The sequence below is a fragment of the Lactuca virosa genome, chromosome 1 (assembly GCF_052849685.1).
Source record: "Lactuca virosa cultivar CGN04683 chromosome 1, Lactuca_virosa_CGN04683_v6, whole genome shotgun sequence".
Classification (NCBI taxonomy): Eukaryota; Viridiplantae; Streptophyta; class Magnoliopsida; order Asterales; family Asteraceae; genus Lactuca; species Lactuca virosa.
Window position 1 is genome coordinate 299,198,062 of NC_136426.1, and position 16,795 is coordinate 299,214,856.

The window sequence follows — 16,795 nt, forward strand, 5'->3', positions numbered from 1 at the left end:
AGACCCTGTGTTGGTTAATTGGTTTTGATCAATACGGTTTAATAGGAAAGTTGTTAGGATTTGTGTTTCGCTAGTTTTGGTATTAGAATAGGATTCTATTTTGTTTAGTATAAATAGATGTCAAGTTTTAGATTGTTTAGTTTGAGAATAAAAAAAACACAGCAAGTTTGTTTCTCTTTTGCTTTTAACGTGTTCACAAGAAGTTCAATAACTTAATCTGTTCAATTCTTTTTTCTTCTTTCTTTACCTTGGTGCACAAGGTTTAATACCAGCCTTCTGTTGACACTTGGTATCAGAGCGGTTTCGTTGAAGGGGGTGTGATTCAAGGTTAATTACAATCAACCCTGGTTTCTTTTAATCGGGCTTGTGAGAGACTAACCGGAGGCGCGGAATAAACGGACGGGAAGACGTCAAAGCAGGTGGCTTTGATTTGGTTTGTTTTGCGGGTGACGGAAGACGGTAAAGGTGGTCGTCACCTTGTCTTATTGTCCGCTGGAAGAGTGCTCTCAGAACAAGCTTGATTAAATAAGTCGGGGTTAAGGAGAAAAGGATGTCGTTGGTTAAAGAAGGAGGTTCGTTGACATATCAAGTTCCAGTTTTGACTCCAACGAATTATCCGGTGTGGGCTGTCAAAGTCAAGTCGATTATGGATACACACGGCATATGGGAGACGGTCGAACCAAAGGCGTTAGGTGAAGCATCAGATCAAAAGAAGTCAAAACAAGCTCTTGCCTTTTTGTTTCAAGCGATACCCGAAGACATGGTGTTGCAAATGGCGAGTTACACCGAACCAAAGAAAGTGTGGGATGGGCTGAAAATACGGTATTTGGGAGTGGATCGGGTGAGAACGGCTCGGCTTGCAACGTTAAAGAGAGAACTTGAAAGTTTGTGCATGAAGGAGGGTGAAACGGTTGATGATTTTGTGACAAAATTATCAGGTTTAGTCTCAAAAGCAAGGAGTCTTGGATATGAGCTTGAAGAAGGTGATTTGGTAAAAAGGTTACTAGATTCAATGCCTAAGTCGTTTCTTCAAATCGTGGCTTCAATAGAGCAATGTTTCGAGTTGGAATCAATGTTATTTGATGAAGCGGTTGATAGATTGAAGGCATACGAGGAGCGTATAAAAGGAACCGAGAAAGCGGAGGATACTCAAGGTGGGTTGTTGTTGGCTAGTGAGGAAAAATCACATGTTTGTAAGCATTGTGGCAATGGACGTTCAAATCGGGATGACTTTGGACGTGACCGGGGTAGAGGTCGTGGGTCCGGGAGAAGTCGAGATGGTAATGAACGTGTCCGGGATAAAAGCCACGTTAAATGTTACAAATGTGGTGAGCTTGGTCACTATAAAAACGAGTGTCCTAAATGGGAGAAAAAAGAGGCAAATCTACTCGAAGAGGAACCCGTATTTTTTTGAACGAGTGGTATGATCAACCAATTAAGGGGGTGATTGTTGGTTAATTGGTTTTGATCAATACGGTTTAATAGGAAAGTTTTTAGGATTTGTGTTTTGCTAGTTTTGGTATTAGAATAGGATTCTATTTTGTTTAGTATAAATAGATGTCAAGTTTTAGATTGTTTAGTTTGAGAATAAAAAAAAATATCAAGTTTGTTTGTCTTTTGCTTTTATCGTGTTCACAAGAAGTTCAATAACTTCATCTGTTCAATTCTTTTTTATTCTTTCTTTACCTTGGTGCACAAGGTTTGTTCAATTCTTTTTTATTCCTTCTTTACCTTTGGTGCACAAGGTTTAATACCAGCCTTCCCTGACTATATGAAATTGACTCTGTCGTACCTAAGTTTTTGACCCACACAAATTTAAAATACATTTGGCCCTTTATTTTATTTTATTTTAGCTTAAAGTGTTGTATACATAATGTTTGTTTTTAGGAAATAAATTGTTCGAATGAGACTAAATGTTTGTTTATGTTCGTTTTTTAGACAATAAACCGTTCGAATGTGAGACATCTTACTTACCTCTTATGCTAAACGTTTGTTTGTTTCACTCTTATGCTAAAAAAATCATATCGCTAAATATTTTATCATTACTGACAATTTCCATTAAACCTAGCACAGTGTCATCCCTATTTTTCATCTTGTTCTTGAAAACATCTTATATAAAAAGAATTTGAACTGGACTCTAAATTGACTTTTTCCTTCTTTTTTTTTTTTTTTTTTTTTTGAAAAACAAAAAATTAAACCGTTAGTTGATTTATGATTTTCCTTGAAATCCCCTATTTCCACATGCATGTGGTACTGTGGTAATATATGACGAATCACAGAAGAAAATCACTGATTTGTTCATGGTCCACCGATGATGTAACAATGAGTTGTACGAAATAAGATTTTTCAGTCATTTTGTTCCATCCATAACTATATGTTATATAACACTGTAATGCTGGTTCCTTTGTTTTTTTTTCTTTTAATCTTGTACAAATAAAATTGCTCAATATGATCCTGATTTTGTCACGATGAAATATTGTATATATAATGTTCGAACTAATAAATCTTTGAAACGAGACTAAATGATCATAGTAGCTTACATTCCAAAAAAAAAAAAAAAACAACAGATTTCACAATATACATCGTCACCACTAGTTTTCATCATTTTTAAAGTTTTGTATATAAGTTCTATTTCTTTAAATAATATATGACTAAATAACCATTTTACTCTAAAGTTTCCATAATATTCATTAATTTTAACATGAATAGTTTTTGAGAAAAAAAGATTGACCAATAGATAAAAGGTTAGTAACCTAATACATTAAGCCATTTTTTTTTGGCTTAACCCAGTATTCATTTTGTCTCGATTAAGTCAAAAGAAACAGTCATGTATACGTATAGCCATATATATCTTTCTTAAGTCACGAATTGAATTCACAAAAGCTTTTTACATTAAAAATACGTTAAAACATCACCACCCACCCGTTTTATGCAACCTTAGCATGAGTGGGGGAAACAAAGCAACATAAACATTTAAAATAAAATTAATTTAAAAAAAAAAATACACGATTATGATTTAAGAAACGAACTTTTTTTTTATCATACTGAGTCAACACCTTCAACTTGTTGTCGAGCCAGATATCTCTCTCTTCTTTCTTTCTGAAATAAGCAAACAAAAAAAGGGAATAATAAAAATATGACACCCGAAAATATTTATTTATTTATTTATTTTTATAGTATTAATATTAATAAAGAAATAAATAAAAAATGAAACTGACCCATTCATCTATGACAAGGCCTTCATTGATGATCTTTGGGCCGGGTTCCTCTACAGGTTTCTTGTTGGATTCAAGAGCAGCCTCCGCTTCTGCTAACTGCCGCTTCAATTTTTCCAAAGCCTTAAAACATACAAAACAGAACAAAACCTTTATTCAATTATACCATTTATTTAACCGATTTTTTTATTTTTTTATTAAATTAAAGAGTAAATTACACAAATGGTCTCTATGGTTTAGGGTAACTTGCACGTTTGGTCTCTAACTTATTTTTTTAACTCGGAAGGTCTCTACTGTTTGTTTTTGTTACGCGCTTATTCTCTGTCTTATCTAAAAATACAATTTTGCCATTGATTTTTTAATTTATTTAAATAAACACACCCTCAACCCCAGCCTCTCACCTTACCTTACCTACCCCATCATTTTTCCTTATTTAAATAATAGTCTTACCTACCTCATCATTTTTCCCTATTTAAATAATAGTCTTTTTAGGTAAGACAGGGACCAAACGCGTAACAAAAACAAACAGTTGGGACCAAGCACCTAACAAAAACAAACAGTAGGGACTTTCCGAGTTAAAAAAATAAATTAGAGACCAAACACGCGAATTACCTCAAACGATAGGGACCATTCATGTAATTTACTCTAAATTAAAATAAACATGTCATGGAGGGTATAAATGTAATTTGGACTTACGGGGCTTGGACGTTCGGCATCAAGGAATACAACTTGCAATATCCGCTCCACAGCCACATGATCTTTTTGCTCTTCAAACTGAGTCACAAATAATTGGATTAGCATCATGAAACTGACATGGTTGCCACGTGGCATCCACATTGACACGTCAGCAAAAACATGAAAAAAAAAAAAAAAAAAAAGAGGTTGCCAAACCTTCGCTTGCACGTAATGATAGAGCTTTTTATGATCATTAGTTATAAGCTTATAACTAATCGATCATATTTTTAGTTATACAAAATGTTTTCATTTTTAAATATAACGAATTTTTTTCTCATGAATGAATACAAAAAAAATTATTTCTTAGATTTAAATGCAAGAAATAGCAAAACGTAATTTCATTTATTTTGTATTTTCAAAATTAAAAAATAAAAATAAAAACTTAAAAAGGGCTTATACTTTGAAATATCTAAAAACACTTTTTAAGTATTTTATAATGTTGTACTTATAATATGAAAACATGAAAGTAGAGATTTTATATTAAACAAATCAATAAAAAGTACATTGTTGCTATACATTTTGAAACTCCTTTTTTTGTTTATATACAAAAAATTGTATAGCTAAAACCACTTTTTATGTATTTTTTTATAACTGATGACAAAAAATGATTTTCAATGAAATAAAAAAAAATGAGAAAACATATTTCAAATGACAATTTTTAACTCACCAACTCAGGCACATAATCCATGACTCCTTTAACTTTCAGACTCATGATTTTGAATTTCACTTTTCTCTTTTGGTCCATTTGTTTTTCATTGTTCTCTGGAGGCTCCACAAACTTGAAAACTATAAAAATCATTAAAACGCGAGTAGTATAAATTCTTATAAGTAAGAATAACAGAATTAAATTCAATGTTTTTTAAAAAAGTTAAATGAAAACTACAACAAAAATGTTTTTATAGAAGTTTTACCGGTTGCAATTATAGTCTCTCCAGGAGCAAGAATAGCACCAGGGGGACGCATGAAACAGCTCTTTGGTGCAGTTGTTTGAAACTAAGCAAACATAAAAAAAAAAAAAAAAAAAAAAAAAATCATAAATCAGATGATGGAATATTTTTTAGGATTAATGTTAATTTTGTAAATGTGTATAAAATAGAAGGACGTTTTAGTCATTTTGCACATGATAAGTAACTATATGTTGCACTTGATGTATGTTTTCGTAATGGAAGTCGTCTTTATAGTTTCCACAATTTTGCAAGTTTACTTGCAATGCCACGTCACCAATGTGGGTCCCATATCATATTTATAGAACAGATTATTATTTTACATTATTACATTTATTTATTAACTAATTCATTACATTACTTTTTTATTTTATGTAAATATAATATATCAAAAAAAAAAATTTAATTTTTAAAGTTATAAATTATACGTTAATAATTTAACAAAGATATTTATGAATATCAAATTGTATATTTTTATTTTTTATTTGTAAACAACAACTGTTTTAAAAATTTCTTTTATTGCCAGTGTAACAATAAATATAGAATCATAGAACTTGGGTATACATTTACTATATACAGATAGGTTTATTTTATTAAACTAAAAATTAAATACTTTTTATTAATAGATCATATAATTCAATAACTATTTTATTAATCGAATAACAAACTATTAAATCAATGTTAATATTTAAACTTTTAAAGTCATACCTTGAAAGCAACATGAGACTTGCTGGTGTTTTTTATCTTGATAGCACTTTGGACTTGCTTACCAGGTTCATCTACAAAGTTTTTTAAAAAAAAAATTAAAAAAATTGAAAATGATTTCACTTTTTACCAATATAGGCAATGTACTTTAAATTTTAACCAAAATGCTTATTTTTTTTTACCCATAATAGCATTGTATTTACATTTCTTTGCCAATAAAAGCAATGTAAGTTTATTTTTAATCCAAAAAAGCAACATACTTATATTTTTTTTACCCATATATAAGTAAATAAATGTAAGTACATAGCTATTATGGGGAAAGAAATGTAAAAGTTGTATAAGTTGAAAGAGAAAAAATTCAAACAAAAGGAGCACTCAGAAATCCACATAATAAATTAAATGAAAAAATGCTCAACAACAAAAAGCTAAAAGGTCAAAAGCATATATCTGATAATTGAAGTAGTAATTAATAACACATAGTGGCATTTTTTATTATTTAGAAACATGTAAACAGAAGTCAACCTTTTATTTTGGCAAATGGCACAACACACATCAACCTTGATTCCACTTTGTTGTTGTCTTTGTTTGAATTATGACAATCTGAACTTTTTCTCCTTTTTTATTTTTAATATATTGTGAAGTTTGTCTATAGGCTTCTTTTCATTAAGAACCGAATTCTTTGTAATTTCAGGTCTCGATGAAAATAGAGATTTTTTCAATTTCCAAATTTAGTTGATATTGAAGGAAGAATTGAATAACTGAATTAGAATTTTTCGGTTTTCAAAGGGTGAATAGAAAAATTGTTTCTTTTTCATCTCATTCTTGTATTATGACAAAGGGTAATATGGTAAATACTTTCGTATAAGCATAAGATTTGCTCCATGAATGTAACAAAATCCCTAAGACTCATGCATATGGCAATGGCAAGCACACCTTTAATCTTCAATGGCAACAATTCTAAGATCTCTCATAAATACATTGCTTGTTCAGAAACTTCATTAATATTATCAAAATTCACAACTTGTTCCATGATAAAATCTTTATTAACTAAACTTGTAACCCTGTGTTCTATCAAAAAGGTAAATAAAACCACGTCATATTAAACATTAATCCCTATGCACCACAATTCCAATAGGTAGAAAATGCATATGAAAATATGATACACATGTCTCTTTCCATAATTAGAATTCTACCCAGAAAAGGACAAAGTAGTGAAAATTGGTGGATGTGGAGTTGAATTGTAATTACTAACAAGACTTGATTACGAAAAGCAGCTCACCTACTTGTTCATAAATCATAGGCCATATAATTAAACTAATACTCGTTGGAGAAAAACAGCGATTAACAATATCAATAACTTCGAAATTATAGGTAAAGTATGGGAGCCTATGCATAGAAAGGTACAGTTATCAGACATACTGCAAGAAATAACGTCGCCCTCACTAATTTCATATCACACACAAAAAATTTCGAGTTCCTAATGGAAATTAGACCAAAAGAAAAAAAATTAAATGAAATTAATCTCAGCAATTACCTAGATCTCATCGGAATTTATAATCAAACAAGTCGGATTCATAACAGCTATGCTAAAAACTAGTAGTAATCAGAGAAAATGGAGGAAATAAAGGCAAGAGTTCATACAGGGAAAGTATAGCTTATTGCTTGGATCGAGCCGAAGACGACGGCGTGTCGGAAGCAGAGATCTAGCCACCGAAGAGACAGAGTTGCTCGCACTCAAGCCTTGATGGTTATTGATGTTCTGAGTGTTCGATCCTTCAGTTTGATACGTTGAAGACGACGTCGTCGTGTGCGTCGTACTGCTACCTGTGTTTCGAAACGGCAGCTTAAATAATCCCCAAACTTTGCCTCCGCCGCCTTCAGACGGAGGTCTATTGTCGACCATGGCCATCAACGGCAACTTAAACTATCTGCCGATGAGTAATTTCAGGTATAATAAACAAGAGCTTCTTCTCTCTTGGAAATGCTTCTCTTTATCTCTCTCTCTCTCTCTCTCTCTCTCTCTCTCTCTCTTTCCCTAGAAATCCATGGACTCTTGGCGTCTGGAAATGCAACGAACAAGTCGCGTTGTGTCTTCTTTTACACGATGATTTGAAAAGGTGGAGTATTTTCTATGCAATTTTCACATTGCATCCCTCAAGTTTTTGTTTAGGTATTACATTAGACAATTACTTTGAAAATATTCAATTCCATCCTTTTGTCCATGTCTAACAAAAAATTTCAATCATTCCTGATCTAGTTATTAATGTTTGTATAGAGCAAAAGTGATAAAATTGTCAATATTTTTTCATACTTTCTAAATGAATATTAATGTTTTTTATAATTTTATAACATGAAGAAAACAAATATGACTACATGCATCGTGACAATGAAGGAATTGTAGCCATAAAAGACTAAATTGGATATAAATAGATTTGAATAAGATGGTGATTATTTTTTTCGTTTTCAATAAAATACTTATCACCATATTATTTTAGAAGTTATGGGAGTCAACAAACTTAAATCTTAACACATAGATGGTTTAAGAATCCATTAGATTCCATAAACTAAAGAAAGAAGGTAAATTTCACCTTTAAACCTTTGAACGCCTCCACAACAAGTTTTATGACCAATTTGTGGGGATTAAATCGCAATGTCTTCTAAGTAATGAAAATAATGCACAAATTTGATTCATAGACTTTGTTCGTTAATTCTCACATTTATACAATCAAGAAAAATGTTTGAGAACTCCATAATATGTAATATCATATTAATTAATAAGGGGTTAATATGATTGGGGCAAACAATAGTTATTTTGATTTTGGTTAAACCAATATATACATATGACCTATTGAATGTAAATTTAAACTATTTTCAAGTAATATAATCGAGATACATATGTCATAAACAAATTAATCTTTTTTACAAACAATTGTACACCTAAATCTTCTTGATTTGATTGTATATATGTGTCATAACCAAAACACAGATTTGCATGCATAGATTCTCAAACAAAACAATATTGTTTTGATGTTTCATCAACAAAATTAGATATTTGATCAACTTGACTTCTATGCATTAAAAAAAAGATCAAGTGGTTTTTTCACATTAACAAAACCTCCATGTAGGTCATGTTTAAAGACCTGTGCATTGTGGTCATATACAAGTTTAAGAGTTTACATTTTGAATCTATATACTAATTTAGTTAATTACCAAACATATTTCATATCGAATACTAGTGTAAAAAAGTTTTATCTTTTTTTGGGTTTCAATATACTAAAATTACAAAAAAAAAAGTGTTAGAAGTCATAAATGTGAAGGGCTGATTAGACAAGTGGAATATGCTGAGGTAGTAAAGTGAAATATAAAACCTTTTGCAGCGGGATAATGATGGCATTTGTGAGACTGGTGGGTGGGTTCCACACGTCCGTGAGGTCAAAGTATTCAGTCATGAGAACGACGTCGTAAGCGCGTTGCCAAGTCACAGAGCGTATTGAAAACGGCCTAACCTGGTTGACTTTAAGGAAATTTGAACTTGTGATGCTGGCAGGCAATTACCGAACATCAGTTATTAGAATTTAGGGCTACCATATGTAGAGGTTGCAATAAGTTTTGTATCTTAACACTTAAAACCTATATTTAATCGGGGAATAGCGAATCCAAGATTAAAACTTATGTATATCCAACCTAACGACAAAACAAAATAAATGGTTATCAAATCGGATAGTTAATAATGCCCTTTAAAAACAAATAGCAACATATACTGAGGTAGAAATTGTAAAAAAACAATAAGGTATACTTACTAAAAAGAAAGGTTAATGCTATAAAAGCCCCTAAGCTCTTCTGGTTAAGACGCAGATCAGTGAGTCGATGGGTGACTCAGTGAGTTGGACAGATTGGGACTCGGAGATCGTTGGACTCGACGAGTTGAGTCGTGTTCTAATAGTTTTCAGAGTATAAGGACTCGACGAGTCAACGGGTTGACTCGGCGAGTAGGGTCAGTCAGGAAGTTTGACTTTGGCCTGGACTTTGACTTTGACCTTCAAGGGTGTTATGGTAATTGGTTATTTATGTCAATGGTCCATTGATGGCAATAGGTGTTGGAGTTTGGAGCAGTGCTTCGGGTGTGTGCTTCCGTGGTTCGGTTCTTCATTTCAGGTGAGCTATCCTCACTGTACTCAAGGGTCTAAGGCACCAAGGCCTGCCCTTTGAATTGTTGTGTAGAGCTTGTTATGCTTATGTGATGATATGATTGCTACTATCCTGGTAGATAGGATAATGTTATGATGTTATGCTCTGTTAGCTTAGTATCCTAGAGGAATGGATAGTTAAGTGATGGCTAGTTCTGTTGGATCAGCGCCCTGGTATTTAGGTAGTGGTTATTTATAGACCTGTAGTTGGTCTTGCCTTATGTACGCTAGTAGGAGGTTACCTGCGGGTTATATATGTTGAGCAGTAGCAGAAGGTATTCCATCCCGGTAGGATGATAGGGCCCTAGTATGTTGGTTATGTAGAGTGTTATGTGGTTGCCTGTTATGTGTGCATGTTGTTAGTGTAGGGGCATTCCAACCCGATGGTTGTGGGCCGAGAGTATTCCATTCCGGTAGGATGATTGGGCTCGTAGTATGTAGACATTCCAACTCGATGGTTGAGGGCCAGGGGTATTCCAACAGGAAGGTTGATTGGACCCATAGTATGTTGTTCTTTGTTGCATGCGTATGCTTATGTGTGTATCGGTACTCTGGGGGAAACTCACTAAGCTTTCGGGCTTACAGTTGCAGTTTATTGTTTCAGGTACTTCAGGAGATTGTGGCAAGGCGAAGGCGTGATCGTACCGCTCCTCATGTTTTATGATTTATGTGATATGGTTCTGGGGGATACTCTGATGTTCAAACTATTTTGAAAACGAGATGTATGAACTTAATGGTTTTTGAATGAAATAAAATGTTTAAAATTGGCTCAATTTTTATGGGTGTTACAAGTTGGTATCAGAGCCTTGGTTTGAGTGAATTGGAGGAACATTCGTGTGAATCCAGTCTCAAATCAAGGAGAGATTTTCGAAAATAGTTTTCAAAATAAGTAAAGGAGGACGCAGAGGGTACGATCAGCCGGAGCCAGTAAGTAGACTCCAAAATACCATACAATTATTTGATATTGTGATATGTTAGAACAGCATGCTAGTACTAGGCTAGGGATCTTCAGGAATTGCATGATAGAATTGCCTGATTACATGATGCCTGCTAGCCTAGGGTTTCCTTTATGTGAAATTGACATCATTACTGTAGTTGTCTTGTGTATGCATCACGGCCGTACATAATTAAGATCTTATAGCCTGAGAATGTTTGATTTAGCCTTATGTTCTGTTCTTGTCTAATTGGGAGCTTAGGGTAGGATTGGATATTCGAAAGTCTATGGGGTCTAGCGTTATGTATGGCTAGCATATACTAGTGCTGCAGGGGTTGGTGGAAGTTTCATGGATGGGTGGGTTGTGTGAGGTCGGGAGGCCAGTTATGAGATATTTAGCATTCCTCTAGGAGTGAGGATTGAGCGCTTGCTATGTTTATGTATATTGTTAGGGCGTTGTGATGATACTTGAGACAAATATGGGTAGGTGTGGAAGGTAGTATGGGCCCGTACTACTGAAAGCACAGGACCCATACGCGTAGCAAGGAAGTCACAACCCCTAGGGTTTGGTTATATGGGTTATCAGAGACCTTTCTGGTGTGTTACCAGAATGGTGGTTACGAAACGTCTTGAGAGCGGATTCGAGATAGGATCGGGAGCTGGCAGCCAGGATAGGCCAGCATTATCAGTGGATCGTGTCGGTGAGATCATCCGGGAGGAGGTGATCGAGATTTGTCCGGGGTCAGATTCCGGAGATGTTTGGGTCTATCAAGACCGCCATGGTTGAATACCTTGATGAGCGCTATGTAGCCATTGTTGAGATGGCTGCCGCGGCAGCTGCAGCAGCTGTAGCAGCGGCAGGAGGGGGAGCAAGTCGGGGCTTTCAGTATCGGGATTTCGATAACACGAAGCCCCCTACCTTTGATGGAGTTCAGGATCCGATCATTGCTATGAGATGGCTGTCAGTTGTGGAGGGTTGTTTCTTCACGTGTTCATGCTCTGCGGACCAGAGGGTGAGGTGTGCTCTGAACCTTTTGAGGCGCGGAGCGAAGGATTGGTGGAGGTTGACTACGGGATCTTATTTTGATGCGCAGTGGGTTGCGGTTACGTGGGATCAGTTCCGGGAAATGTTTAGTACCCGTTATGTTTCGCGGGTTGAGAGAAAGAGGTTGGCTCAGGAGTTCCTGGAGCTGAAGCAGGATTCAGAGTCGGTGACGGAGATCACCAGGATGTTTACTGAGAGGGCGATGTTTTGCCTGGAATTTGCTTCGGAGCAGGCTCAGATGTCCCGATATCTGAGTATGATCAAGAGAGATATCTGGCAGTTTGTGTCCACGCAGAGGTGTAGTACCTTGTTGGAGTTGCAGGAGGCCGCTAGGCGGCGCGAGTTAGAGATTGAGCTCCAGTTGAGGGAGCAGAGGCAGGCCCCGGTGCAGTCGCAGCTTGCACTAAAACGGATGAGGGCCGCTGATTATAGGCAGGTATGTCCGATAAGTCGCACTTGTGGGAAGTGCGGCAAGGTGCACGAGGGTAGTTGTCGTTCTTCTTCGGGGTGCCACATAGCCAGGGATTGCAGGCAGTCGACTCCAGCGGCAGGAGTCCGACTTTGTTATCATTGTGATCAGGTGGGCCATATGAAGGCTCAGTGTCCTCTGCTGGCTGCCAGGTCAGTGCAGGCCCCAGCGCCAGCCACTTTGAGACTTACTGACGGAGGTCAGGGTCGAGCAGAGCCTCCGAAGGCTCCAGGGCGTGCTTATCAGCTTGTGACCGAGGAGATCAGTTCATCGCCAGAGGTGTCAGCCGGTATGTTTTTCTGCCTTCTTTTGTTTATGCTGTGGTTAAGAGATGTTGTTTCTTGCATGAGATATTAAAGTGTTGTATGTGTTAGAGAAGAGTTAGTATTGAGGGTTTTTTAGAGGGTTAGTATCCGGTGTGGAATTCGTGAGAAAGGAAGGTTATAGTTCGGGAATTCGGGAACTTTCAGCAGGAACTTAGGTTCCTTGAAGTTCGGTGTATTAGTGGGGTTCGATTGAGCAGCGTATTAGCTTCGCCGCCAGTGGATGGTGGTTAGTGCCCTAAGTGGGGGAGAATTGGAAATTCTCAGATGAGCCGCTGGTTGTAGAAGGTTGTCTGACGCGATTTGAAGGTCGGTTATTGGGATGGTGCGATGAGGCGGTTCAGTTATAGTAAGGGCTTTGCAAGTGTCGTGGATCTTTGAACCAGTAGTGAGGATGGTGTTATGAGATAGCAGCTAGTGGGGTTGTCCCCGGATGGTGGAGATGTCAAGGAAATACGGCAGGCTATGTATGGGTTGCTGGTTATGCGATCAGTCTCTGAGTATGTATGCATGTTATGAGATAGCAGTGAGCACCGCTAAGGGGTGATGTATAGCGAGGATCTGTCGTTGTGGCAATGTTGGATGATGTGTAGGCATGTTTTCAGTCTCCTTGGAAGAGGAGGAGGATAGTGGCTCCAGATTGGAGGTTTGGACAGAGGAAAGTGAGATAGCAGGTTAACAGACTCGGGAGCAGTCTGGACCGGTGATGAGGACTGTATAAGGATATTACAGTCGGAGGTCAAGGACCTAGAGATCGTGATAGGGAAGTATGAGTGGGTTACACTCAGTTGTGGCGAACCGAAAGATTCGAGGGTGACGCAAGGACAAGGTCCTTGGTCCCAAGTATGGTTGTAGGTTTGAGTTATGTATGTGGAGGTATCCCAATCTGGGGTATTCCATCATGAGGATGACCGGACCCTATGATTGATTGGACCTAGTGTGTTTGGTATTCCAACCCGAGGGTTGATTGGGCCAAACATACATGAGGATGCGAGGGTATACCATCCTAGGGATGACTGGACCCGTTATAGGCGTGCCTGGTATTCCAGCCCGAGGCTGATTGGGCCACGTACGAGTGGTTACACGATATGGTTGGTTGATGGGTTATGGGAGCTGAAGGATGCAGCATCCTGTCAGAGCGTAAGGGATAGAACCAGAGGGTGGAACAGGATTCGTTCCAGGTTGCAAGTTATCAGGGTTATCGCCAATTTTGGGCGAAGGAAGATGGATTAGTTCTTAGCAGAGCTTAGTGGGTGTTTGTGGAATCTAGCGTTGCAGGGCGCGGAAGCGTGTCCCTGATATGAAGGGTTAGTATTATCGGGTGATTCGTGGTTAATTCGTGGTGCTATCGAGTTGAAAGGCCGATGATCGGCTTGGAGTAGTGGCAAGGATGCCACGTGAGAATAAGCCATTTTAAGAGAGATGCATAAGTAGGGTTTGTAAGAGCATGAGTTGATTGAGAAGTCGGAGTCTGCAGTGCAAGGGGTTTGTTCTGAGGCGTATACTACAGTAGGCTTCGAGGACGAAGCCTAATTTAAGTGGGGGAGAGTTGTAACACCCCAAATTTCAATTGTTCAATGAAGGGCCAAAAGTGTAAATTTAGGAAAGGGACTCGACGAGTAGGTCCGCTTACTCGCCGAGTCGGAGCGGGATTCTATCGCGGTTTAAGTGGCCAACTCGTCGAGTCGGCGGCTTGGACTCGACAAGTTGGTGCTGAAGAGAGAAAACCCTAATCTCGGGGGTTGTGCCCTATATAAATCACATTATAACCCACCCTCAGCCTCTTTGCTACCCTTTTGAGATCCAGAAACCCTAGAATCGAGTGAGCTTCCATTAATAGAGAGAATAGAGCTTTGGAGGAGAAAATCTTGGAAAGGGGCTTGAAGATCAAGAGGTTTGCTGCTAAGGAGTGGTGTAGATCCGGGATCTACTTCAGTTGGAGCTCATATTGGAGGTAATAATCTGTTGCTTGGGCTCTTTTGCATCTAGATCTATTATCATTTGAGATTTGGGGCATTTTTGGTATGATTGAGAGCTATTTCGAGTTAGAGGCTTAGATCTGAGGTTGCTACTTCAGATCTAGGCTTGTGATGGTCCAAAATGTCATAAAGCTTATGTCTAAGAGTTGTTGGTAAAGCCCCTTTGTCATGAACCCTATCCCTAGAGTGTTTTGGGCCTATATCTCCTTGGTTTCACGTAAAGTTTGCAACTTTATGTAAGGGTTAGAATTTAGAAGAGTGGATCTATGGATTGGAGCCCCTGCATGGCTCGAAAAGCCTCTATATGGATTGAGAACTGGAGAGACTCGGCGAGTCACATGGGTGTACTCAACGAGTTGTATGAACATGTGCATGGACTCGGCGAGTTGAAGAACAACTCGGCGAGTCTGTTGAAGATTGCCTTGGACTCGGCGAGTATGTTCTTGGACTCGGAGAGTCAGGTCGCAGAACCCCTAACCTCTTCTGGTTAAGACGCAGATCAGTAAGTCGAGGGGTGACTCAGTGAGTTGGACAGATTGGGACTCGGAGATCGTTGGACTCGACGAGTTGAGTCGTGTTCTAAGAGTTTTCAGAGTATAAGGACTCGACGAGTCAACGGGTTGACTCGGCGAGTAGGGTCAGTCAGGAAGTTTGACTTTAGCCTGGACTTTGACTTTGACCTTCAAGGGTGTTATGGTAATTGGTTATTTATGTCAATGGTCCATTGATGGCAATAGGTGTTGGAGTTTGGAGCAGTGCTTCAGGTGTGTGCTTCCGTGGTTCGGTTCTTCATTTCAGGTGAGTTATCCTCACTGTACTCAAGGGTCTAAGGCACCAAGGCCGGCCCTTTGAATTGTTGTGTAGAGCTTGTTATGCTTATGTGATGATATGCTTGCTAGTATCCTGGTAGATAGGATAATGTTATGATGTTATGCTCTGTTAGCTTAGTATCCTAGAGGAATGGATAGTTAAGTGATGGCTAGTTCTGTTGGATCTGCGCCCTGGTATTTGGGTAGTGGTTATTTATAGACCTGTAGTTGGTCTTGCCTTATGTACGCTAGTAGGAGGTTACCTGCGGGTTATGTATGTTGAGCAGTAGCAGAGGGTATTCCATCCCGGTAGGATGATAGGGCCCTAGTATGTTGGTTCTGTAGAGTGTTATGTGGTTGCCTGTTGTTAGTGTAGGGGCATTCCAACCCGATGGTTGTGGGCCGAGAGTATTCCATCCAGATGGGATGATTGGACTCGTAGTAGGTTGGCATTCCAACCCGATGGTTGAGGGGCCTGAGGTATTCCATCCCGAGGGATGATTGGACCCATAGTAGTAGTTATTGTATGTATAGGAAGTGGGGCATTCCAACCCGATGGTTGTGGGCCAGGAGTATTCCATCCCGATAGGATGATTGGACTCATAGTATGTTGGCATTCCAACCCGATGGTTTAGGGCCTGGGGTATTCCATCTTGCGATATGATTGGACCCATAGTAGTTATTGTAGTACGTATATGTGTATGGGCATTCCAACCCGATGGTTGTGGGCCGAGAGTATTCCATCCCGGTAGGATGATTGGGCTCGTAGTATGTAGGCATTCCAACTCGATGGTTGAGGGCCAGGGGTATTCCAACCGGAAGGTTGATTGGACCCATAGTATGTTGTTCTTTGTTGCATGCGTATGCTTATGTGTGTATGGGTACTCTGGGGGAAACTCACTAAGCTTTCGGGCTTACAGTTGCAATTTATTGTTTCAGGTACTTCAGGAGATCGTGGCAAGGCGAAGGCGTGATCGTACCGCTCCTCATGTTTTATGATTTATGTGATATGGTTCTGGGGGATACTCTGATGTTCAAACTATTTTGAAAACAAGATGTATGAACTTAATGGTTTTTGAATGAAATAAAATGTTTAAAATTGGCTCAATTTTTATGGGTGTTACAGATTACCACAGACCAAATTAGTCATCAGAATTGAATACTACTATACAACGGGCCCAATCAGTCATCGGACTGGTATACCCTCGGGTCCACAACCATCAGGCTGGATTACCCCCGGTTTGTTGGCTCACGCACATAGCAGTAAAGCCTCAACCCCAAACCACACTATGTCGACATATGCAATCGACAAACATATAACAATCAACATGCAACAGACATAGCTACAGATCACTACTACACACATCCTATGTACCAGGATATAGATCTAACAGATCACTACAACATAATAACATCTTGCATATCAGGGCACATAACCTAGTGGGTCGGA

The 16,795-nt window shown here is 38.1% G+C and overlaps 1 protein-coding gene across 1 annotated transcript; it reads right to left on the bottom strand.

The window, feature by feature from the left end:
• Positions 1-2,868: 2,868 nt before the first annotated feature.
• Positions 2,869-7,653, bottom strand: LOC145167448 (vesicle-associated protein 4-2-like). Its single transcript, XM_079086663.1, has 7 exons — positions 7,241-7,653; positions 5,603-5,673; positions 4,862-4,943; positions 4,618-4,736; positions 3,912-3,989; positions 3,219-3,338; positions 2,869-3,099 (listed from the first exon to the last, which is right to left on the bottom strand). Exons 1-7 carry the CDS (start codon positions 7,506-7,508, stop codon positions 3,040-3,042), a joined length of 798 nt encoding a protein of 265 aa, XP_078942789.1. The 5' UTR covers positions 7,509-7,653; the 3' UTR covers positions 2,869-3,039.
• Positions 7,654-16,795: the final 9,142 nt, after the last annotated feature.